Source organism: Diadema setosum, chromosome 1 (genome assembly GCF_964275005.1).
Source record: "Diadema setosum chromosome 1, eeDiaSeto1, whole genome shotgun sequence".
Lineage (NCBI taxonomy): Eukaryota > Metazoa > Echinodermata > Echinoidea > Diadematoida > Diadematidae > Diadema > Diadema setosum.
Genome location: NC_092685.1, coordinates 41,964,533 through 41,991,021, shown reverse-complemented (window position 1 = coordinate 41,991,021; position 26,489 = coordinate 41,964,533). Strand labels below are relative to the sequence as shown.

The window sequence follows — 26,489 nt, the reverse complement described above, 5'->3', positions numbered from 1 at the left end:
AGTATCTCTGCAGCCTCACAAGTTCTTGTGACTTTCAATGACAAGTAGTCTAACAAGAGATCAAGTATTAAATGTGTAAACCACTTAATTGCGACGAAAGATACCGTGACCCACTACTTGTTACAGCTACAAATTTGTAGGCCACGAGATCAGCAGTCTAACACTCACCTGACCGGGTAACTATACACAGCCCAGTCGCTGTCGGGCTACTGACCGGGAGAGTTACGGCCGCTACTGCCACTGGACGCCTGTCCCTCGGATAAACCGGTGAATAGCTAGATTCTCCTAAGCAGTGACAGTAGTTTCACTTTCATAGTCTACTTTCACAATTCGTGCTACGCATCTGCAGCAATACGCATGTTTTCAAACATATAATTTACTCACTTTTTTATGAGGTCACCGTAAGAACTCTTTAAATTCCTGCACAGCCGCCCACTTGCGCTTCGACGACTTTTACGGAGAATGATTCACACTTTCAGCACGAAGTGTGTCCATTCATAGACATGTACGCATGTAATACGGTTTAGCAGGTGGTCGCGCTTCATTCCAGTACATGTATTTACGAACCCTGTCGATTCTTCTTACTTTTCGGACGTCCGTCCGCGAACAGGGGACGCCTTGGTCGTCAGCTTGGGCATTTACTTTGACAACACGACAATGCTCCTTCTCATTGGCTGCCTACTGCAATAGGAGAAAGCGTGAAACTACTATACCCATTGTACGTACGTGCGAGTGCCAAACAGTGCGACGTGACTGAATACCACATTTCAAAACACGCTTTCATTGGAGCGAGCCCTTCCGAGCTGGCGCTCTGCGACTTCGTCCCGCTGGCCACCTTGCCTCTTCAAATGCCCTCGAAATCGCGCAAGCAGGGGTACACAACAGTTTGGTGACGGTGGCGCCACTTGCTGTTCATGGCGCTTCCCACTTGGTGTCCGTGGCGCCTCAACGGCAGAAAAAGGCGCCTTGAAGGCAGGAAAGCTCCCATTGCGCACGCTGTTATTCATAAGCACGCTTCGCTTTGTCAATGCCGCTTGGTTTTGAGGTTTTAGTTTCGTTTTGCTTTTGTTTCTGTTGTTTTGTTGTTGTTGTTTTTTTCGCCAGCGCGAAGTCAGTCATGTTGAAGTACATGTACTAACCGCATGCAATGAGAACTGCTAAATGTTGTTGCTGTTGTTTCTTTTTGCGTGGCGTTTGCCCCAACAACAATTTTAACTACGTCAATGAGTTCACCCAATTCTATTGGATAATGATCCCAGTATGATGTTTACGTGTGATCTTCGTGAACATACTACAATATTATATATATATGTCATAATTTATGAACTTTTCGTTTGAAATACCTTTGCAATTCAGTGAAATGTATTTACATTTATCTCACACAGTAACAGGACCAAACCGCGTGGTATTTGTAACGAATAGAGTATATATTTTGCAAAAGCGTGCAATCCGTGTTATAACGAATTCAGCTTTTTTAACATCTACTGATTTTCTTTTTAAGAAGTTGAATATGCTCAAAGTAAATGATGTCTATTTGACTCAAGTAGCCAGTTTTATGTATAAACACTCTAAAGGTTATTTACCTCAAATTTTCAGCTCTTACTTTGCATTTAATAGATCTATAAATTTTTATGAAACCCGAAATTCGTGCAATATGTACGTTCCATTTTACCGATATAAGATATCAAGAAGTAGTATAAGATTTTTAGGTCCAAAATTGTGGAACAGTTTAAACATTGATTTAAAACAAAGTCCATCTCTTGCATCATTCAGAAGAAAATATAAGTTACAGCTTATTTCAAATTACTGTATAGATGTGTAGTCCTATCTGGCTTAGTGCTACATGATGTCCCGTTTTGTAGACTGTTTTTGTTTTGTAATCTGTGTCTTATTTTGTCCTCTGTAAGTGCATTTAGTACTTGTAATTGTTTTATGTGCTTGTTGTTAATTATTCTGTAATGCTTTAATTGATAACTGTTAATTATGATATCATTATTTTAAATGACTCTCTCTTTTTTTATTTTTTGTCTATGGGGTTCGGCCTCGAAAGGTCAATGGCCTATTGCTGTTCCCCTCCACACTCGCCACATATCCCGAGTCACAAACTCTGATTTTTATACATGTGCATTATTTTGTAATTGATTGTTTTTTCTGTGTGTTCATTTTTGTTATGCTCACATGAAATCACATTGATTTCATTTTTCTTTTTATGAGATGTGGAAAATAAACTTGAAACTTGAAACTTGTAAAACTGATATATCATGAAACATTCACGCACACATAAAAGCTTAGGCAACTACACAAAGGAAGATAATTCAGAATAGGAAGTCTAGGACATGCTTAAAGAGGAAATCCACCCAACAAAATAAATGAACCTCAAAAGAAAAAGAAAAATATTCCCTACAGAATGATATAAAAATGACAAAAATCGGATAAGAAATAAGGAAGATATGACATTTTGAAATTTCACAATTTTTCGGAAAACATTTCATGACCAGTCCCTATGAATATTCATATGAGTGAAATGATGAAGTCATGCCCTCACAATTTTTCATTTATGTTATATATGAAATTCGGAAAATTTTTGTTTTTAATTAATACAAGTAAAAGCATATTAACATTTCTTCTTTTTTCCTTTGGGTGGTTTAAAGACAAATTTTATATCTATGCAGCTGAAATATAAATTTTTTGTCATTTCTGTATATGAAATGAATAAGAAATTGTGAGAGCATGACATTGTCAACTTGTTGAGATAAATATTCATAAGGACTGATCAAGAAATGTTTTCCAAAACTAATGTGAAATTTCAAAATGTCATATTTTATTTCTTATCCAATTTTTGTCATTTTTAAATCGGTTTTTTTTTATGGAATATTTTTTCTCTTTCTTTTGAAGTTTATTAATTTTAGGGGTGGATTTCCTCTTTAACTGAGCTATTCATTAACATCCTGGTCATCAAATTTGCCAACACTGCACGAACACGCAGTGAATGTGCCTTGCTGTTTAACATTGTACATTTTTTTTTTTTTAAAGACGAAAAGAAAAATATGTAGGCCTATAATTTTTAACGCGAAACCATTTCCCTCTATTTGCACAGCTAGAAACAAAAACAACAACAGAAAAAAAGCTAAATCATCTTCCATGAAGGCTAGTAAGACCTTTCGCGTATTGCCGATGAAATGTCTGTGTATAAGACACACCCACAATACAAACACATGTTTATATTAATGTATTTTTATGTAATTCGTATATAGACCACACGTGTTGGTCAAAGGCAAGGTGCCCGAAAATGTGTGCTTTGAAAATACACTGTTGGTGTTGAACTACACTGTACAGCATGATAAATTTCCTGGTCTCCTCATGGTCTCCTTCCACTGGTGATAAACACACGCACGCATGCACACACACACACACATACACACACATTATATATATATATATATATATATATATATATATATATATGAGATTGAAACCTAAAATGGCATTAAAACGCTTTATCCTGGCGAGGAAAGCGCATGTTTTAGAAAGAAGACACCACATGCACTTTATATATATATATATATATATATATATATATATATATATATATATATATATGTATATTTATATATATTTATTTATTTATTTATTTATTCATTTATATACATATATATATATATATAATAGAAATATCTACATTTATTCTACAATTACAAATCAGATTCTGCTAAGAAGCGCATATTCCTGCAGACTGTGTTTTATTGAAAGTATTTGTGCCAGAAAGGGTACAGAAATTACACAGAAATATGCAGACTGCTGACGTTAGGTGGACAAAATGTGGACTCAAGAGAAGCATTAAGACGAAAAGGGAATTTTTATGGAGGAAAAACCGTTATGGTACTGAGATTAAGAAAAAAAGAGGAATGTTGTTAGGTATTTGAAGTAAATCAACGATGAAATTATATGGACTGTTCCCCGAGTTGCGATCAAAGTACATGTGTAGTTAAGCTTTGAAAATAATACAAATTGCCTTTGTTACTCTGTTCTATTGACTTCTGTAAACACGAAGTTTTTAAAAGAAAAGAAAATATTTTATTGCTCCCCTGTTTTGAATTATTACACTTAATTCCCCTATCCATGTCCAAACTCGGGCTTTCAGACATCGAAGCATTGTACCTGCACGTATGAATTTACCTTACCCACCATGCATTCGGATTGCAGACGGGATAACGATGTAATTATATCTTGATCTATCTCTGCCTCGTCAGAACCTATTGGCCCACTCAATTTTGTTCCAAAAGGCAATGATACCTCAATATTAAAGAAACCGAGACAATATTATTCTACATTGAATGTCAAAATCATGTTTTCAAGTCACGTTCGAAGATGTTGAGTCATGCGGTGATAGAGATGCCATATTTTCGGGTTGATGTATGATTATTAGCTTTTCCCGAAGCCACATTTCGACTGTTTTCACAACACTTGGGTGCATGCAGAGTGATCATGATTGTCAGAGGAAGAACGGTAATGAGGTATTGGAATTTCGGGAGGGATTAGAGCAGAGAACATGGACTTTATTGCAGTTTCTTCATCAGAAAGAGGCCTCGGATCGACTTGTAAATGAATGTATGTATTTTATATATTTCTAGTTTGGAAAAAAAATAGTGGTCTATCTAATATTGTACAAAACTTCCTCTCCGCACACGCACGTATATGTATGGACGCTCTCTCTCGCGCTTCCTCTTTTTGTAAATCATGTAGTAGTATCATAACGCAAAGATAGGACCTTGTATACATATTACTCATACACGTCGGGTGCATTGCGTGTGTAGGTGTCATACATGTTGAACTAATTTTCATTTAAAAGTATGAACCCCACGTAAACTTCTTCTCTTGACCCTCACGCAGTAAGCTACATACACGTAAAATGACTCATACTGACTTTATTCTGGGTTGTCACGAGTGATACATACATACGTGTACATTAAGAATGACTTTGAAGAAGAAAACATGTTTTCAAGTGTATCCTTCTTTTATTTCAATTGGAAACAGATCCAGAACCGTGGTCTCGTGTGACACCGCTCCTTATACACAAACATTACTAATACTTCCTCCAAACACTTTACATCGATGACGATACAACAATTTGCAGTAATCATACTTTAACTGCACGTCAACATAAATCATTTTATCAATTTTTGTGCAATCTTTCAACAAAGATTATATTAAATCTTATCTTTTTAAAATTTGACATGTCCCTTTCTCTTAAGAGAACAAGAGAACTTAGCGATAATAAATTATGCTATACACTCTGTGGAAAAGAAATAAGCATGACACTGTGTGCAGCATTTTCCATGACACCAATAATAAGCTATTGGAGAAAGTTCGCAAAATTCAACCATTTTCGTTGTTAATTTGCTAAGGTAAAAAAAGAAAAATGTAATACAATTTTTATGTATTAAAAAAATTATCTGTATGACGTAATTGTTGCATTGTGTCAAGCACAGTATGGAATGCTTTTTATGGTCAGCTTACACTGTGATGGTAATGCAGTCCTATAGCAATTCATTTCTGTACATCTTTACACTGAGCTCATTAAGACCACTATATGCTAACAAGAACTATAACTGTTAAGAGTTTGCCTTAATTCAAGGATAAAATAATACAAATTGATACTGACCATGATTATCTTCCCCTTCAATTCAAAATATACGAAAGGTGAATACCCGATTAAACTACACTGATGTATATACAACGGCGTAGTAAACCAGAATACTAAAATTACCTGCGTTATATTGATGTAGCTTTCTGGGATACCACTGAATCTGCACTAGTAACAAGTCATAAGTTTTGAAGGCTTTGTACACATCTTGTTATATAAGTTAGTGATCTTAGTCCTACAAAGGTGATTATAAATGTATGTATAGATCGCCATACAAAATCGTGGTACCTAAAACCTGTTATACACTATCCGAAAGCCCCTTTTACACTTTCACGGATTGCTACACGGATGACCACGGATCGTCGTCCGTGGTGTTCCGGCATGCAAAATATCGATTTTCATCTCAATGACGGTGTGAACACGATCCCAACTGGGTGTCTACACGGACAAGTACGGAGGCTACACGGACAAGTACGGTGCCTACACGGACAGACAAGGAATGAACGCGGACCACAACGGAGACGATACGGAGGCAACACGGATATCAAGGAAGAGCACGGATGCAACTGGGTCCCTTCACGGTCATTACACGAATATCCCTAAAATGTTGACAGATGACATTTGCTTTTGCTTTTGATACTTTATCATTCTCGGGCGACATGCCTCCAGAGCTAAAAAGCACACCAGAAATCTGCAGCAGCGTACATACTTCTCTGCTTGTTGACACCATTAAGGCATATCTCTTTGTTTCAAACTCTCATTTTTCTTAAAAATCAAAACATAAACAAAGCAAAACAAAACAAATCAAAACACACACAAAGAAGAAAAAACAGCAAGGAGGTATGTGTGGGTCACTTAAGCTTCTCCGGCGACCACTATACGAACAGTATTAGGGGTTGATGGCTGAACTGGTGGGGGAAGATGTGAGCAAATTTCACGGATTTTATGAGCTTGTATTGGCAAAATACACGAATATTTCATCCCGGATGGCGCCGATGCTAATACGGACGTCCCGATGTCTTCACGGATTGTCCCAGAATGAGTACAGAGGCAACACGGAGTAGCCGATGCCTACGAGGAAGGAATACGGAGGCAGCACGGAGAAGACGGTGCCAACTAGGAAGAGTTTGTATTGATTTTCATCCGTGATGTCCGGGATGAAAAAATTAAAGCCCCTTTTACACTTTCACGGATTGTTTCACGGATGACCACGGATCGTCATCCGTGGTGTTCCGGCATGCAAAATATCGATTTTCCTCTCAATGCCGGTGTGAATACGATCCCAACTGGGTGTCTACAAGGACAAGTACGGAGGTTACACGGACAAGTACGGTGCCTTCACGGACAGACATGAAACGAACGCGGACCACAGCGGAAACGATACGGAGCTAACACGAATATCAGGAAGAGCACGGATGCAACTGGGTCCCTTCCCGGTCTTTACACGGATGTCCCTAAACTGTTGACAGATGACATTTACTTTTGCTTTTAATACTTTACCATTATCGGACAACATGCCTCCAGAGCTAATAACAAGCACACCAGAAAATCTACAGCAGCCTACATACGTCTGGGCTTGTCGACATCAGGCAAATCTCTTCTTGCACACTCTCATTTTGCGGGAACATCATGATATAAACAAAGGAAACCAAAACAAGACATATCAAAACAAACACACACACACACACACACACAAAAAAAAAAAAACACATCAAGGAAATGTGTGTGGGTCACTGAAGATTCTCAGGCTACAAATATTCAAACAGTATGAGGGGTTAATGGTTGTACTGATAGGAGAAGATGTGAGCAAATTTCATTGACTTTATGAGCTTGTATTGGCAAATACACGAATTTCTCATCCCGGATGGAACCGATGCTAATACGGACGTCCCGATGTCTTCATGGATTGTCCCGGAATGAGGACGGAGGCAACACGGAATAGCCGGTGCCTACAAGGAGGAAATACGGCTTCAACACGGAGTAGACGGTGCCAACAAGGAAGAGTTCGTATTGATTTCCATCCGTGATGTCCGGGATGAAAAATTAAGTAAGCTTAATTTTTCCCGCGGACATGCCGGGTGGTCAAGGATAATGCCGGATGACTTCACGGAGTCAACACGGTCATGCCGGAAACAATACAGATGATCAAGGATCGACGATCCGTGGTCATCCGTGATGCGATCCGTGAAAGTGTAAAAGGGGCTTAAGCAAGCTTAATTTTTTCCGCGGACATGCCGGATGATCAAGGATAATGTCGGATGACTTCACGGAGTCAATACGGTCATGCAGGAAACAGTACGAATGATCCCGGATCGACGATCCGTGGTAATCCGTGATGCGATCCGTGAAAGTGTAAAAGGGGCTGGAGCCCCATGTTGCATGAAAGTTTATACAGAGTACTTCCAGCGAATAAAACATGGATTCTTACATTCTTCGTGTATAGACTGGCTTAATTTACGTTTAGTATTTTTTTTAGATAGGTTATGTCATATAAAACATTCCCTTAAGGCAATATAACAATAATGTGCAAATTACAAAAAGAAAAAAAAATGCTGTACTTTATCATTTAGTATAGAACCTTCACCGCAATATCCTATTTGTTTAATCGAGGTCTAGTTTATACGGGGTGAACAATCCTGTATACCCAAAGGCATGCTAATCATGTTAAGTAAGAGAGGTCATTGTACAGTCGACAACTTCCCCCTTGATAGCACCTAAAATATTTCGAGTCCAAATTTTGCAAGGTGCAATACCTTAGTTCTACATGCAGCGTATATAACAGACGGTCATAGACATGATTAAGTTGCTAAATGACATTATTCACACTTACGGTTTACACCACCATAACACGTTACTGTGGTAAACAGATCATCAACTTGTAAAGACACTTCGTTTCTTCGTTTCATTTCTTTGCATTTTCTCTGCCAGGACATAATGGAATAAGTAGTTTAGCCAAGTGTCATTTTATGTGTGGATTTAAATTAACATCAATTTGTATGATAGGTTAAATTGTCACTCACATACTATTGTGACTGCATACGTCGCTATGATAATGAGTGGTATGAGCGTGAATATCCTTGCAAATGGGGGCTTATTTCGATATATTGGCATGATTGAAAACGTTATGACAACCGTAAACAAAATAAAACGAGCGATCAGCGACGTGGAATGTTGGGCATAGTAGCTCTAATTTTCATCAGACCGGTTTATGCCAAAAGCTTTTCCTGACAACGGAGGAGCTTATCTTAGGCTTGCCTGACGTAGCAAAAACCAATGCAAGCATCCTGGAATTGTTTAAAAAAATACAAAGGTACTACTTGGAAAACGTCAATTGAATATCTTGTGATTCTGGTGATTTGGTCTTTTGAGGAATATTTCAAAACACAGTGTAATCCGGCATAACACGAGAAAGGGTGAAAGAAAGAGAGAGAGAGAGAGAGAGAGAGAGTGTGTGTGTGTGTGTGTGTGTGTGTGTGAAAAGAAAGGAAGAAAGAAAGAAACAGAGGGAGGTAGGAAGAGATAGAGCAAAGCAGTAAAAAGGTGAAGAGAAGGGGGAGGGACGGAGAAAGGTGAGTAAGGTGCGTGAACAGAATACGGAGTACACCTATCGGCTATCAGTTGCCGTGCCCTGAAAATTCATCCATATTCATTGCAAGGGTGAGTCATTCAAATTTAGTGTTTTCCCGAGGTGAACATCCGACTGATCATTCGATATGTGAAACCAAATGATCTTACTTCCGTTAGAAAACGACTAGCTCACTTCGGTCTTCGATGCACGTTAAATGTACCACCTCAGACAACTATAAACTACCATTCTATAATCATCTTGATTAAAATAACGTTAAAGTTACGCTACACACATCCTAGAGTACTTTGGTATGAGTACTGATGACTATGCAAATAATTACATGATATAATCACCTTTTAAGGTTATAGATATTCTGTCAATTTCGACCAACGAAATGATGGCCATGGAAGCCTTTGGCCTACTTTAGATATGATTTTATTCTTTTCAAGGTAGTCACACAATCAAATATCATAACATAACGCTCAATATTTACACGAGTTTAATTGTCAAACCACACGTCGCATCGGATCGTTTCACTATAGTTTTAAACACTCGTGATTCACAATAACAGCATGCGCACGTCAATAGTCAGTTTATAGTCACATTATCCAAACATCACATGATTAATTTTTATCTTATTTTCTTGATGCACAGTAATGTTGGCACAAACATGAAACTGCATTCAGCATGGTAGCTACAAATTTTAGGTGTGCAACACCATTTCTTATGATACAGCGTCGTTGTCACTTTTTTTTTTCACGGCATACAGTCGATTTAAACACACCAGAAGAACATGCATGAACATTTTTTTTTAATCGATTGCCTCACCATGATTGTCATTTTCATGTTATAGAGCACAATACAGTAGCAAGGAAGTCATTGTACAGTGAAACCCAGTTATAACGATGTTTGTGGGACCACCGTTTCTACCTCAATATTATAATCAAACTCGATATAACGGGGTTTCCTTACCACCACCAAGCGTCAGAGCCCAGACTCCCACAAACAAAACGGAATGCTTCGATGCTATGTTACATGGATTGCAAATACGAAGTACACGTGCTAGAATATGTATTCATTGCTGTGGAGAAAGGAAAAGAGATATTTTAGTAGATGCATACGCCACTTTTTCATACAGATTCGTGATCAGGATTTAATTTTGCCGAGGAAATCCTCTTGAATTCTTGTCTGATTATTTGGCTCAAATTTGAGAGAACTGAGATCAGCTGGTACGTTGAGAATGGTAATATTTTCGAGCTCATGGCGGCGAGATGTGAGCTGGGTCTTGGCGGAGAACACGGTTGCAGTGCTGCTGTCTGGTGCTAGTACGCCCTCCGCCATTGAAATCATATTACGCAGAATATCCACCATGCGCTGGAGTCCATCGATGTGTGCCGCCATTTCGCTCTCCTTGTCTTCCTTAGTCTTGTGCAAGGTGGTGATGAGGCGGGCTTGCTCGGACTGTATCATGGTCAGAAATTCCCGCGCCCTTCGCTGGACATCTTTCTGCGCCTTGTCCGATCGGCGCTGGAGGTCCTTGGCGATCTGGACCGTACATTCGATTGCTGTGGAGAAGACGCCAAGTTTCCGCTTGCAGTCGGCGAGGATGAGGCGTATTTGATCGCGTTCGCGCTCAGCTGCTTCGTTGAGGGTGACCACACGATGGGGTGGACGAGCGTGGTCAGTCTGTCCGCACTCACTACAAATGGCCATCTCGCAGGCTTCACAATACACACCTACCTCTCTGTCGTCATGTTCGGGACAGTAATAGACGAGAGTTGTGTTTTCTTCCCCATCCCCGGGGCTTCGGATGCATTGCCCCGCAGCCAGCCATGCCTCAATATCACGCATGACATGGTGGCGGAGTGCCTTAATGCGGCGGTGAGCAGTCACGCATTCCACGCACAAGAATTCACAGCAATTTAAACATCGGGAGGATGCAGGCGAGTTATCCTCGCAGTTGGAGCAGGTGTATGTGGTCTCGTTAGGAACCCCGCATGGCAAATCGTCGAGGGGCTTCTGGATGGATGTAACAAGGTCTAGAAGATTAGTTAACACGAAGTTGTTCTTCAGGTCAGCCACACCCTCACCATGTAGTGGGGTCTCCTCCCGACACGTCGGGCATATCACCGCATCATGCCCTGTCGGCGCCATACGGAGAAGACAGTCTTGGCAGAATGTGTGCAAGCACTGCAAAACCTTTGGCCTTCTGAAGCTGTCCAGACATATTTGACACTCCAAGAAATCTCCAATCTTTTCTAGAAGTGACGATGCCGCCATATTTTCGGTACACCACTGACATCTAAATACGCATTATGCAGTCAGAGCAACGGGGAGCTCCGTTTCCCTCTCATCTACTGAAGACAACGAAGTCGTGTGCAATGGCTGCGTGCGTCGCGTGCACGCAATACACACCCATCTCCGTCGAGGCCTAACGTGCAAAGAAGCACGACGGGATAGACCATTCATTGATATATACTTCTCTCACAGAGCGCTCCGTGTAACAGTTGTAATATACTCTTGTTTGACTAGTCGTTAAAACCAGACCATTTCAGGTAAAAATGCTGATGTCTCTTTATGTTCCCCATGCAGATAGATTTGTCTGAATGTGTATCATCCATTAATCGTCATTTCAAAACAATTTCAACCGTCGATCCACTTTGATGTTTTATCAGTCATAATTTTGGCTTTTCCGGTTTCTTCTAAATTTACATTTTCACACACATATACGATTTTTTTTTTTGCTTCTTATATCGAAAAAGAAAAGAAATAGAAAATTTCTTTTCAAAAAAAAAAAAAAACCCGATGGCTGAATGAAAACATGAATATCTTATGAAGATATTATAAACTCTTTAATAAGTTATTTGTTCCTTATATCCATTGACATACAATCCATGTGAATAGATGATGGATAAAGAATATTTTTTTTCCTCTTTTTATTATTTATGCAACCACAAAACAAACAAAACTCACAATATAAACAATGTACAAATGTCCAGCCTATAACATTAAAAAGGGTTCAGTAAACAAGTCACATTAAACTATCTGCCATAATGGAATAACACAAGAAGATGGATGTCTATGAGATTATGAAACCATTACAAAAGCATGGACCACTTCCTCAAATGACATTGTAATTTACCTTTCTTTTGTGCTATAGCATATTCAGTTTTCTGTTTATACTTTACTAAAGCCATAAATGCATCAAAATTCAAAGTTGAACCTTGAAATCTACATCTATGTATATAAAACTTAAGACAAAGAAATAAAAAATTTATACATGTACAAAATTCTACGTCATTATTTACACCAAACATCATATTAAAAGGCAAAAAGGTATATAGCTTTTTGGTCTTTTCCTCTATGAAATCAAATAATTTTTTCCATAAAGGTAGTGTTTTAGGACAGTGTACAAATAGATGAAAAGCAGTTTCCTGTTCTTGACTACAAAACATACAGTTTGGGTGTTGTATTTTTTTAATCTTAAATAAGAATGCATTTAAACCAATAACATCATGAAAAACCTTAAAATAAAAGGAACGAAGTTGTGTTTCAACAGTACATTTATAGTTATTCATATGAATAACATCCCACTGAACTGTTTCATCATTAATGGAGAAGAGGTCTTTCCATTTACCTATTCTTTTCTCACATGAGGAGTCACAATGTACATTTCTTATTACCGGATAAGCATGTTTAGACATTTTCTTTTTTTTTTCACCAGCTCTGACACTATTTTATCAAACATATCTTCATCGGTATCCAAGGAAGAATATTGATCTTACACTGCTATGGATGCATTACTGTGATGTTGATACTGTAAATCTGTTAGAATAAATTGGAGAAAAACTACAAAATTCCAATAATGATCAAGAGATTACAATGTGTTCAAGAGTCTGTACGTGCAGACTACACTAAATCCTCGTGCCCATTAGCACCAACGACGAGAGATGAAGCTCGAACAGAACAATATATTGCAAGGCAGGCGGGCAATGACAAACGGTGCGAAATTCCATTATCAAGTGGAATAAGTGGTGTCACATCAGGCAAATCCTCTTACCAGTGTTCCCTAAAAAGTAATAATAATTGGGATTTCAATCACCTCTTTTCTCCTTGTTGTAGACTCCCTCCCCTCCCCTCCCCTCCCCCCCCCCCACACACACAAGCACGCCACATAATATGAATAGTATTATACAATCCACATACTGGTACTTTTATTCAGTAGTTTTGTTTTATTTCCATTCACTCATTATACATTCCACTTGAATGAATGAATGTATGTACAGAACATAACATCTCATGTCAAAGAATGCAACAATGTCAACTGATCTTTTTTTTTTTTTACATAAAAAGACTTCCCTGCCTTCACAGTATACATACCAATACTGTATCAAAACCTTTTTGATAATTTAACGATCTGAAGGATTGCTGTATGATTTCATTGATGATAAGAAGCAAGTTAATGAAGTATTCGTTTTCAGACAAAACATCATAAAAGTCAATATCATAAGACACATAATCTCTCCCAACACTGCAGAGTATCGTGCACAAAAACAAAAAGTCGTCACTTCATTTCATTTCATTTCATTTCGTTATCATTTCATTTATTTCATTTCCAATGCAATTGTAAATACTATTTTGAATAAACATAAGTACACAAAATCAATGCACACTTTACTGTAATCAAGGAAAATACTAAAAATTGAAATGCAATTTAAGTCTTTAATGACAAATTCAAAATCACAACTGATTGGAAATGGAGGGGACTGCTAAAGAGCAGAGCTTGTAGTGTGCAGTCTCCTCATAAACAATAACTAATTGCCGAATTAACACGAGGCAAATGCCATAAGAAAGGAAAGAAAGACAATAACACACACACACACACACACACACACACACTTAAACAAACAAATACAGGGCAGTTCTCTTGTGAAGAAAAGAGCGGAGAATAAGGGGTGTAACCGTGGAAGGACGTGAGACTGAAGAGGAAAGGGAGAAGGAAGAGGTGTTGGAGGGTCAAAAATCAACGAAACCAACGAGTTAGAGAGGGGAAAAGAAGATAAATTACTATAATAAAAAAACAGAACTTGAATTAGTGCTTACAGAATAGAGAAATTGCTGAAAAATTACTTAACTTAAAAGTGAAAGTATGAAAACTTAAAGTTTTTTATACCGTTATCAAGAAACATCCAAAAAATAGGGCCAGAGGTAGAGATAGTAGATTTGGCAAAAATATTGTCCTAATCAAAGGCAAGTGCCGACTAGGATATGAGTGCACAGTTTTGTTTTTAACGGACATGGAATTGAATACAAGATTGAATACTATAGTTCAAGATACATCATTGATCTTTAACATTCTACTTTCACGAAATAGAACATCAGCTTGACATCGCCATGATCCGTTACAAGTGATATAGTGATGTTTTTTTTCTGTATAATATCAAAAGAGCGTTTTTAGGGAGACAAAGTTCAGCATTGTTCATAGCAGCTATAAGCTTCTTGAAACAATGCGACATGTATAATTATATAATCATAAGATTCCATGTGAGTTCATCATCAAGAATCAAACCCAGGAATTTGATTGAGGGGACATGTTCTATAACTGCATTTTCCAGAAAAATATTCCTTGGTAAACTTTCCATTAGTGGAGTTACTAAAAAACGAACATATTGTTGTTTTTTTTTCAAGGTTTATTTTTACTGTTTTAGTTCTTATCCATTGAACTACTTCTATCAATTCATTGTTTAAAGTATCAATCAATACACTGCGATCGGAGTGAGATAAATCTCGTTAAAATCATCAGCAAATAATAAAAAGAAAGAACATTAACATATGACGAATTCGGCATGTCGTTGCTATCAAGAACAAATAAAAGAGGTCCAAGCAAGCTTCCTTATGAGATATATTACAGTTGAGATTTCGTATAGATGTAAGACCATTGATTTAAAAAAAAAAAAATGTTTGCGGTTAGTGAGGTATAACTCCTGAACCACTCCTAAGCCCTTCTTCCGGATAATAGTCGATGCCGGATAATAGTCGATGGTAAGCCTTGGAGAGGTTCAGGAAAACACCAATAGTGTGATAAAATTTATCAACGGCTTTTGAGACTTTCTCAAGGGAGGTAAGGATTGCATGAGATGTAGTGGTCGTTACCTGCAGAATAATTCGATGTAAGACATTGTTTCATTCAAAATAAAAGGAGGCAAGTTAAAAATTTTCTATTTGTGTCATTCGAAAGTCTGTCTTCTGGTCAATATGAAATTTAAGAGGCAATTACACCATAGCATCTTCGTCTGGTTTAGTGAAGTTCCGCTCTCCTGTTCGGTTGAGTTTATATTCTGCTTGAACTCAGCTTATGATTGTGAAATGCACAACACCTTCACATATTTTTGAAATGTCATTTTCAGGAGTCAAAACTGTCAGTTGCATAACGGAACTAGCCCTTTCACACTGAGCAGAGTTATGAAAGATCCCCCCGACGTCCATTCCGCTCTCTTTTGTTTTTCTGTGGACTCTCTTTATAGGCACTGTAGCTCTCTACTGATGTGCCTTCAGTGCCTGAGTGGTGATTGCTTGTCAACTTCATGTACACTTTTCTCGACTTATATATATGTACATGCACATCATCTATAACACACACGTTTGTTGAAAAGAATTGTTGTTTGACAAAAAGAAAAAAAAATAGAAGGGTATACGTCTTTCAAAAATCGGTGAGATTACTGTCATGTTATTCATCGAAAAAAAGAAAGGCGTGTCGGTCTATCGTAACTTTGAAAGAAAGAAAGAAAAAAAACAACACATTTTGGGGTGGCCACAGACCGTCATTTATATTATCAGCCAGAATTTCAGTGGTTGTAACTTTCTCGATGTTCAGTTTCTTGTGCAGTTGCAGCAGGTCATTACGATCCTGGCTGACAATGACGTAATTTCGCCTTTACGCAATGGGATGAGTTGGATTGTTTGATTATTTTGTTTAGGGGTGACGCAGTATATCTCATTCCTATCTGTAGAATTTGATTTGCCGATTATCTTTGTGAATATCGTTATGTTTCATTACTCCATAGAAGTAAATGATTGTTTCTTATTTAAACATGTAAATTTAGCAAAAATCAGTCTACCCTCATTTCCTTTATTTTCAAGATGATCACCCATTAAAAATGGAATAACTCTAAGCTACGTGCGTTCGAACATGGAAAGAACTCGTGCTGGTTGCTACCATTAGGCGTGGTCAAGACAAAGTCATCACGTACGCGATCTGCAGATTACGTATGTCAAGAAAAGGATATTCTGCGAAGAATTCCCCCCTCAAAACTTGACAAAATGGGGGCATCTGTATCCCGCTCGGATTTTGCCTGGATTTATACTGACGAACCACACTTTACGAGAAGAAAAGAAATGTTGAGTAAGTATGGAATTGAGAGTAGTACCTTATGCAGGACGTTTTCCACAGCAGCCGAAATTTCTTCCAGTGCCATTTTAGATCTATACAGTCCCATCCATTCGAATTTGTGTTTGAAATTTGTACAGCTGGTCATGGTCTCGATAAATGATTGCCAAAATGGCCTAACAGGTTACAGCTCGTGCGAGATAGCCCAGTATAATATCACAGTATACAACCCGTTGGCATTATTGTACTTGATGTCCCCAGGGTACATCAACGTTTTTACGTTTAGAAATACGATGGAGCGGCTACAGTACTGTCGTTGGGAGAGAGATTGCTAGCGGTAGCGCTCTTTTGTAGTTTAGTGTGACCGTGAAAGTAGTTCCAGTTGAACGGGGGTTCGGGGGTGTCCCCCGTATCTAATCTCACATCGTTCGCTATCAAAGCTTGAGAGCTAAAGCTCGTCTCTCTATATTTACTTGCACTTGGTGCCCCCAAAAACGCGTGAAAGCAGTTCCGGTGAAGTAAAAAGGCATTTCTAGCCGCCCTTCATTCACATTGATACCTAAAAATTTACACTTAATTTAACCTTGATAGCTAAAAGCTTGTCTCTCTATATTTACTTGCACTTGGTGCCCCCAAACAATCCCCATTATTCAGAAGTTTGTAATCCACTAACCCCGTTTTCCCCTCTTTTTCTAGTTCTAGCCGCGCAAGCCTTCATTTACATCGATAGCGAATTAATAATAAGCTTGATAGCTAAAGCTCGTCTCTCTATATTTACTTGCACTTGGTGCCCCCAAAAACGCGTGAAAGCAGTTCCGACGAAGTAAAAAAAACATTTCTAGCGGCCCTTCATTCACATCGATACCTAATTTAACCTTGATAGCTAAAGCTCGTCTCTCTATATTTACTTGCACTTGGTGCCCCCAAACAATCCCCATAATTCAGAACGTTTATTCAGAAGTTTGTATTCTACTAACCCCGTTTTCCCCTCTTTTTCTAGTTCTAGCCGTGCAAGCCTTCATTTACATCGATAGCGAATTAACCTTGATAGCTAGAGCTCGTCTCTCTATATTTACTTGCACTTGGTACCCCCATAACTTTTTTCTTCCGCGATATACGGTATCACGCGCGGATAGATATCTCAAGTTCGTGCATGCTGTAGCATGCGAGAGGGTTGCGAGAGATTGCACAGGAAGCAAAACCAAGGGATCTCTACAGTAAGCTTGATAGCTAGAGCTCGTCTCTCTATGTTTACTTGCACTTGGTGCCCCCATAACTTTTTTTCTTCCGCGATATACGATATCACGCGCGGATAGATATCTCAAGTTCGTGCATGCTGTAGCATGCGAGAGGGTTGCGAGAGATCGCAGAGGAAGCAAAACCCAAGGGATCTCTACAGTAAGCTTGATAGCTAGAGCTCGTCTCTCTATATTTACTTGCACTTGGTGCCCCCATAACTTTTTTTCTTCCAAGATCTGCCGAATCACAAGCGGATGAATATTTCAGGTTTGTGAATGAATAGATCGCGACGACAGGGATGCTATTCCTAAGGTAAAAACGCTGATGTCCCCTGGGGGCATCAAGTACAATTATGCCACCCATTCAAGATATGATGACGTTCAGCGCTAAGATACTTTGTATCCATGTGGATGTAGATATTCTGAGTTTTGATTTAGTTTAGGGCCTAGATTTTCTATTTATTGTCAAACGTTCACATAAAATTTATTGACAAAATAGTGACATAAAAAAACTCAAGTGAGTTTAAAGAAATTGTACCGAAGCAAAATCATTCATATCATAGGAAATATACCTAGCTAGGAATCTAGCAACTAGAGCTTTGTTACTAATTAAACTTAAGCTTCAAGATTAGGCGCTGTAAAACGAGGAATGTTCGTGTGCATTTTAATTTTGTGAGCGGCAACATTCACGAAATTAAAATGCATGTGAAAGTTCTTACCTACACAATATGCATTGGATGCCAGTGGCAAGTCGCGAAATTTCATGCTGCAAGAAAGGCCGCTGGCTCCAATTCGTGAAATTTTCATGCCGCAAATATATCCTGTTTTACAGTAACCCCCTTTTAATCACTCCCATAAATTTGAGGCATTTATATCTATTGGTGGAAAGCTTTGATATCGAAGTTGCCTTTCTTGTCATTGCTTAGAAAACACATTTTATTTTCGATCATGACATATGTTGCCTGCACAATTTGAAACCAAAGCAAGTTAGCCATCTAATAATCTGAGAGATATCCTTAGCTTCAACCAGAGCTAAGAAATCGATGTAGAGTCTACAATGATTATGGCAAGTCGAAAGAAGTAGATCAAGAAATGCAATATGTGTGTGACAGTGTGTGTGTTTGTCAGCCTCTGTCTCTCTGTCTCTCTGCATTTTTGTGCACTCTATACCTAATATAGGAGTGAATTATAATTCACCATGTTTCAAAATGATCTAGCTTTGGTGAAGTACAGTACATTTCTTGCCTTCTCTCCTTCCATCAAGAGCTTCTAGTCCTACGTAAGAGCTGCTAAAATTCTAGAAGTAACAACAAGTGTTTGTCAATGTTATATAAAATGCACAGCAGTCATTTACCAAGGAAGATACGTCTTACGTACACTTGATGAGTTGCCCACTGAATATGGTGTGTTATAAACTGAAGCATATGTAAATGGTCCTGATACATCATTTTCCATATCTTTCAAATTGAAAGCACTCTAGACCATACTCAATTATTGCTTCATATTATCTCACCCCAAGAAGTACAAAATTTTTCATACAAATTTTTTTATGTTCTCTTGCACAGTAATATTGTTTTTCACTCTTTGCTTCCAGAAAAATATCCAGAGATTAAGCGTCTGATGGGTTATGATACCAACATTGCCAACATCATGTTGGCCATGGTATTTGTTCAAGTCATCACGGCGTACCTGCTTCGCAATGAGTCCTGGATGACCATCGCCATTGTGGGCTACTGTTTTGGGGGAGTGGTCAACCATTCCATGACCCTGGCGCTGCATGAGGTTGGCCACAACTTGGCCTATGGCCATGCAAAACCGATGTGGAACAGAATCATCGGCTTCATTGGTAATCTGGTTATTGGCGTACCAGTCTCGATATCTTTCAAGCGGTATCATCAAGATCATCATAAGTATCAGGTATGAGGTATTGACAGTGCTATTTCACTGGCAACAATATGCATGTAACTATAGTTAATCAACTGTGATTAATTAATTTTGATATATTACTGAAAACATTCAGTATTGCTCGACAGTGGTACTCTTACAATACAAATTGAAAGATTGTTTGATCTGTTATCTGCAACATTTACTCAGTTGTGTTACATTTATTCCGTTTGATAATGTCTCATACGATATCCTTTTTCAGGTATGTAGAAATTTCTGGTAGTAGTTCCCAAACTTGTGCAAAATCCTTTTTTTGTATCACTTTTAGTTTCAATGTTGCAGATATGCTTGCAGTAGATCTAGACAGCAAGATGTGATGTATGGAGTTGAACCATTTAAAGCTACCTGTTCTTTCCAAAGAATGGGTAGAAAACTTTTAATACAGTCTAAAGTAGAAAGATATGATATGTGGACTCAAATTATCTAAGCAGTAATCACAAAGTTGCCTTGGTTTAGCTCTTCTGACATTTTGTTGTGTGTATAATTGATGTCATGCAGGGTGAAGACACGTTGGATCCGGACATTCCATCTGAGTGGGAAGGCATCTTGTTCAGAAAACCCTTCACCAAGGCGATATGGATGCTGCTGCAACCCGCCTTCTATGCCTTCAGGCCATTTCTGAAGCGTCCAAAGGTTAGCTTGTAGATGCTCATTGTAATTTTTTTTCTTCAGGTCGCATTTATTTTTCTGCTAATTTATAGTCTCTTTGGTTTGTTGTGGATGTTATGGACTATAACTTTGTGCATTTTATGTTGGCATCAACCATTGTTACTCAAGCTGTCAGACCATTACTATCTTATGCTATCTTGTTAGTAAAAATTGTTTAACAGAATGGAATCAATACTTTTTTTTTTTAAATGCTGTTCATCATAGATATTGTATTACCATCTCTAGAAAGCCTTTTGTTCGTTTGTGCTTCTTCATATTTTTGTCATGATCAGAGCTCAGAACGCAGTGGTTTTATTTTTCTTTTCCATTTTTGAATCAAGTTTGTAGTTCATCCAGTGAATTGCAGTTCTGGTATGTGCTCATGAAAGTATGTCATGTGTTGTTTTTTAAAAGATGCCTATGTTTCCACTGTCATTTAAACCATAATTTCATGGTTGCGTGTCTCTGCAGGTTCCCAGCAAGCTAGAGGTCATCAACCTGGTCGTCCAGCTGGTCTTCAACGCCGCCATCATCTACTTCTTCAGCCTCAAGGCCTACATCTATCTCATCCTGGGCTCGGTGCTGACCATGGGCCTCCACCCGCTGGCTGGTCACTTCATCTCGGAGCACTACCTGTACGAGGAGGGCCACGAGACCTACTCCTACTACGGGCCATTCAATTACATCGCCTTCAATGTCGGCTACCATATGGAGCACCACGACTTCCCCAATATACCGGGCTACAAGCTGCCCCTGGTGAGGGTCCTATACATAAGCTTTTACATGTATACCAAAGAGACTTATTCCTCTTTCACTTTGTTCCAGTTTCTGCATGGCCCATTCCACGTTTATTGTATCTCCCTGTGCCTTAAAATCTTTCCCAAACCCTTGACCATGACCCTATGTCTCCACCCAATCCAGCCAGCCCCAATCCTGAATGTAAACTTCTAAATGATCTGCATGGTATAGAAGCATATTTTAGTGCCAGGGTTTGTGTCAGATCATCAAATACTGGTACTCTAGTAACTCTTTTTTCTTTTTTTTCATAAACATAGAATTTAACATTTGTATAAATTCTGCTTTCATGTCATTCTAAACGATACTTATTTGTAGTGGTTCCTGTACTATGTATGAGTGTTTCATATTCTGTGAAAGAAATTGGTCATTTGCATAGTCGTTTGCAGAAACATTGAATGTGCTGCATATATGAATCTGTTAGATGTCAATTACATCTTTCAATAAACAACCAGAGATTCCAAGATGCATAAGGCTGATAACTCAAAATAGTATGTAACAGGTGCATAATTTCATGCATGCACTCATAATCATGACAGCCTAGAGTGATTAGCGTGGTGTCATGTGGACTTTGGAAATACATGCTAATCCCCTTGTCAGCTTCTCAAAGAGATAAATCTGTCTGCCAGTGACTAAGAAAGGCAAATTTGCACAACACACACCAACAGCACACACTGTACATGGCATAGAGATTACATGGATTTGCATGTCCATAAAGTGCAATGGATTTGCACATTTGATGACATAAATGGTATCCTGGGGTACCAAATAAAAATCAGCCATTTTGTTGAATTATTTATATTTTAAAAAAGGTTGTACCCAGGGTTGCCAAAAAGTGGAAATTATTTTGGTGCTGGAGCTAACGCGCGGTAGCCACTACACTGCACTGAAGCACACGCTGTTGGTAGCACAGTGTGCCATGCACGCATAGTATAACATGCAGTGGCATGGGAATGACTATGTACACGCACACACAGTGCATGCATTTCTCTGTGGCTGTCCTAAAGTGGACGTGAGGTGGCGCTACACAGCGTGGTAACCCAGGGTACTACGGTACCCCGGGGTAACGCGTGATGCATCATTTGTGCACATTGATTTTGAAAAGAGCGATGCCATAATAATCTCTTGATCCCTGACTTACAGCAAGGCGTATGTCAAAATTTTGTTAGAAAAATCTTTGAAGACATGTCAAGTTAGCTAACAGATGGTGAAAACAAAGATGCTTTGAGGGAGTGTACTTCTTGTCTAAAAACAGTGCTTGCTATTATGTCACAATATAGGCTGCACAACAATCTATGGTGAAAATTATTCAGTAATTGATGTTATGTTGGTAAGCCAATGATACTATGCCAGAGAGGTTTTTCGGACAACAGTGACAGTGTGTACTGATGTTTATCTTTCTGTGCCATCTCCACACAGATCAGGAAGATTGCACCTGAGTACTACGACCCTCTTCCGACGCATGAGTCCTTCGCCAAGGTGGTCTGGGACTTTGTCATGAGCCCGAAGATTGGCCCATACGCCCGTGTCAAACGGCCCAACTCCATCGACCCCCGATCGATTGACCCCTGGGATATGCCTCACTGATGTTGGACATCCTCACTCCACTCTCCAGTTGACCTTAACTCCATGCAACTGAACGATTTATGCACTTCGAAGTTGCATCATCTCATTGCCTCATTTAAACTCTGTATCCTGTACTGGCCTATCATTCAATAATGGTACTGAATGTGTGTTAACTATTAATTTTGATGTCATATATTTGTATGAGTGGGAAAGATGGGGAGGGGACACTGCTATGGAAACCTCGCCCCCTAAATCATTCCAAACTCATCAATGAACTGTATGATCGAAGAGAGGTATTTTACGAATTATGTAATTTGTGTGGTGATCTGTTGACAATGGCACTAGTATGAGCTGCAATTACTGTATACGCTATATATTTAGCAAGTCTAAGTTTTCATGAATCAGGACTTCCCTAACAATTCCATGATTGGTTGAATTTGCGATCATGGAGTTTAGTATTATTACACACCTTGTTCGTGTATTGTATACATGTGCACGTACACCTCACATTCATTTTGGGATCAGAGTTGATACTTTCACATGTTCTTAAATTCGCAAATAGCACCTGACTTGCAAAATTCACGAAAACAAGCACATGCAAAATATATGGTGTACAGTATGGTAAATGGCAATCATCACACTGTAATCACCAGATTCTAAGGTGGGGTTGGGACATTGTTGCCTGCACCAAGTGACACCAAAGTCGTGGCTATTGAGAATACTGCCACATGCCACAATATCTCATTTTCGAGATGTGGTAGAATGATACAAGACACCATCACAAGAATACAAGTACATGCTCCTTGCATCAGCACACTTCTCACTTTACATATCTAATTCCTCATGGAAAATTCTCTGGTTTCTTGATAACTGCATAATAAAAGTTGTCTGCCTTGCAATATGCCAAGATTGTTGAGGCCAGTGCATGAATGCTGTCTCACAATCATTAATTTTGAAACTCTTTATTTACATGGGGATTCTTTTTGTGAGAATTGCAACCGGGGCCTGTTGCATGAGAAAGCTATGTTTAATATCAAACATACATTGCTTTTACCCAATCAGAATCAAGTATTTAAAAGTTTGATTTTTATGTTTGATATCTTTAAACTTTTTATGCAACAGGCCCCAGAGACCTCATCTGTAGTTCGGTGGAGTTAGTTGTGAATACACAGCCCCTCTTACTTCAAAAGCCATAAATGTTGCCACTGGAGAGTTTCTGCTGGATTTTTTCCCTCTTTTTTCTTATTCTTGTAATGGTGCCATGCACCATCATGTGCTTCTTGATTTACCAAAGACTGCCCATTTGATTCAAAGCGCAGCAAAACACAGACAAAAATAAAAATGAATTACCTGAATCTGTGAAGTGTGATGTCAATGCTGTCCTTGTGATAGAAATAATTTGTATAGTGATTGAAATGCCTCAAGATAACATTTGAAACAAATCTAAAGAACTGCTATTTCTGCACTCCAGTGGTTATTTGGGAGGTGAAAGTGGGCTGTTAGTGGAATCATCTTATTGATGCCCAAGACTGAATTTGAGTTAAAAAAAGTAAAGTCCGTTTCCTTGTCAATGTCTGTCAGTGTGAAGTCAATGTCACTTGCCCTATATCAAAGGGATGTTTTCATTTGTAAGTGGTCTGTATTCAGAGTAATGCGATGTGTGTGGGCAAGCGAAATTGTCTTTCATTCATTCATTTGCCTCTCAATTCCGATATTTTAGATGCCAGCGTACATATCAACTTGGGATTCAGTTTGATTCCACTCTTCTTGTGCCTGCCTTTCGTGGATTAGAGTGTTTAAACCACCAATGAAAAATCTCAACTCAGTTCTATGGCAGTCATGTATTAAATTGTGTTTTCTTTAAGGACATTAGCTCTGAAGGAGATTCCAAAGGCATTTAAGACTCTACACTCATACGATACAAAGTCATTGTAGTGTGTATAGCAAGAGCTAGGTTACTACAAGTTTTTGCCATGGCTCTGACAGCTGGTACTTTATTTTTGGGGTGTTTTTTGTTTGTTTTGTGTTTTTTCTCCATCATTTTTATAGAAACAGACAGCAGTAACAGTGGTAGAGGTATTCACATAAAGGTCATTGTTGTGTGCATAGTAACAGCTTGGTGTCTACAAGGGACAAAAAGAGGCTAGCTAATTGAAGGTACATGCCCTTATTTATGCGAGGTTAACTACATTTTAGAATGAATAGGATGGGTAGCATTCATTCCTTGCTCTTCTTCCATGCCAGTACATGTTCATTGTATTTGTAGGATCTCTGTGTACTTCTTTTTGTCACATTTTAGGTGGTTTCAACTCCATTCTTTTCTTGTGCTGTTTTTTGGGGCATTTCCATAATAGATCACATCTGTGAAGCTATCCATAAGGTGGTAATATGAAATTCAAATAAACAGAAATCGAGCAGGTATATATCAAGGATCTTTTGTCTGGGTTTGACCAGAGAAGGTGCAGAATTGGTGCATTACTTTTCTGTCAGATGAAGTGTGTCCTAAATCCCTATGTATATAAAAAGTGTGAGATGTGCATTTTGTGATTTTTATACAGTATACAAATACAGTATGTGCCATCATTATGGCAGTTTTTCTCTATATTTTGATAATTTGGTGATGAACATGGTTTGGTAGTACATGTGATAGATATATTGATATCGGAATAATATTATCTATTCTATTTGTCTAAGTAACTCTCGGTAGCATTTGCTCAAGATACATGCCAAACCCCTCATGATCATTTGTTGACTGAATGCAGTATCAAGTGGGACTAAGGGTTCATGGTTTGAAAATAAATTTTGTCTTCAAAGGATTTGTGGTGTGAATGTGGAGTATTGTCACATGTCTGTGTCAGAAATAGTCAACAGATAGAAAACCAGCAACCAGGATGTAAATTTTATGTACAGTAGACTCCCATTATAAGGACCTTGGGACCGGCAGTTTTCTTTTGTTATATTATTGAAATTTCGTTATAACCAAACAAATTAACAATATAAAAACATAGAGCAGATAATGATCCGGCCTGCATTTTTACTTCGTTGTGACAGGAATTTCGTTATAATGGGAGTGCACTGTACTGTGTCCTTTGCCTAGTGGTGTCTTGTAAAAGGATGATATAGAAATTTAAGGATTCTATGCAAACCTTAGCAGATTTGCTGTATTCTGAGAGGTGAAAAGGCTGATTTCTGGTAAAAAATGGTATTTTTACCCTTCCTGCAATAGATATGTTCAGCAATACAATTTGTTGAAAAACAGTATGAAGGTATTATTCACAAAAACAGCAGTATTTTTGGCTAAGACCGTAAAAATAAAGTAACAGTTGCCATCTCTGGATATGGATTAGATAAGTGCATACAGAAGACAGACAGACAGACACACACACACACACACACACACACACACACACTCACTTGAATGTACACACACCAACACACAAACTACCTCAACAATTTTCTCAGCTGCAGAGCAAACTTCTAAGTTCCAGGCTCCTGTAGAATAGCCACACTCCGTATACATGTACTTATTCTACATGTACATTATCACTGCACGCCTAACAATTTCTGAAAAACACATTTATTCTTTTTCAAGGCTTCTCTGCACTTCCCCGTCACATTTTCTGTTTTCTTGTTACTAAATATTTTATCACACTTAGGATGTTAGTAACCCTACAATAGATGAATACTGTACATGTATGT

At 38.5% G+C, this 26,489-nt stretch overlaps 2 protein-coding genes across 2 annotated transcripts; one reads left to right on the top strand and one right to left on the bottom strand.

The window, feature by feature from the left end:
* Positions 1-10,358: 10,358 nt before the first annotated feature.
* On the bottom strand, positions 10,359-11,492 carry LOC140230742 (E3 ubiquitin-protein ligase TRIM56-like). Its single transcript, XM_072310882.1, has one exon. The coding sequence runs from the start codon at positions 11,490-11,492 to the stop codon at positions 10,359-10,361; it is 1,134 nt and encodes a 377-aa protein (XP_072166983.1).
* Positions 11,493-16,496: 5,004 nt separating this feature from the next.
* Positions 16,497-25,606, top strand: LOC140236215 (sphingolipid delta(4)-desaturase DES1-like). Its single transcript, XM_072316184.1, has 5 exons — positions 16,497-16,614; positions 19,432-19,754; positions 20,280-20,414; positions 20,901-21,185; positions 22,644-25,606. The coding sequence occupies exons 1-5, from the start codon at positions 16,533-16,535 to the stop codon at positions 22,809-22,811; spliced, it is 993 nt and encodes a 330-aa protein (XP_072172285.1). The 5' UTR covers positions 16,497-16,532; the 3' UTR covers positions 22,812-25,606.
* The last annotated feature ends 883 nt before the right edge of the window (positions 25,607-26,489 follow it).

Coding starts and splice junctions, on each gene's coding strand:
- LOC140230742 (XM_072310882.1), bottom strand. CDS start 11,492: ATGGCGGCATCGTCACTTCTAGAAAAGATTGGAGATTTCTTGGAGTGT.
- LOC140236215 (XM_072316184.1), top strand. CDS start 16,533: ATGGGGGCATCTGTATCCCGCTCGGATTTTGCCTGGATTTATACTGAC. Junction 16,615..19,431: donor GAGAAGAAAAGAAATGTTGA/GTAAGTATGGAA, acceptor CTTTGCTTCCAG/AAAAATATCCAGAGATTAAG. Junction 20,415..20,900: donor CATTTCTGAAGCGTCCAAAG/GTTAGCTTGTAG, acceptor GTGTCTCTGCAG/GTTCCCAGCAAGCTAGAGGT.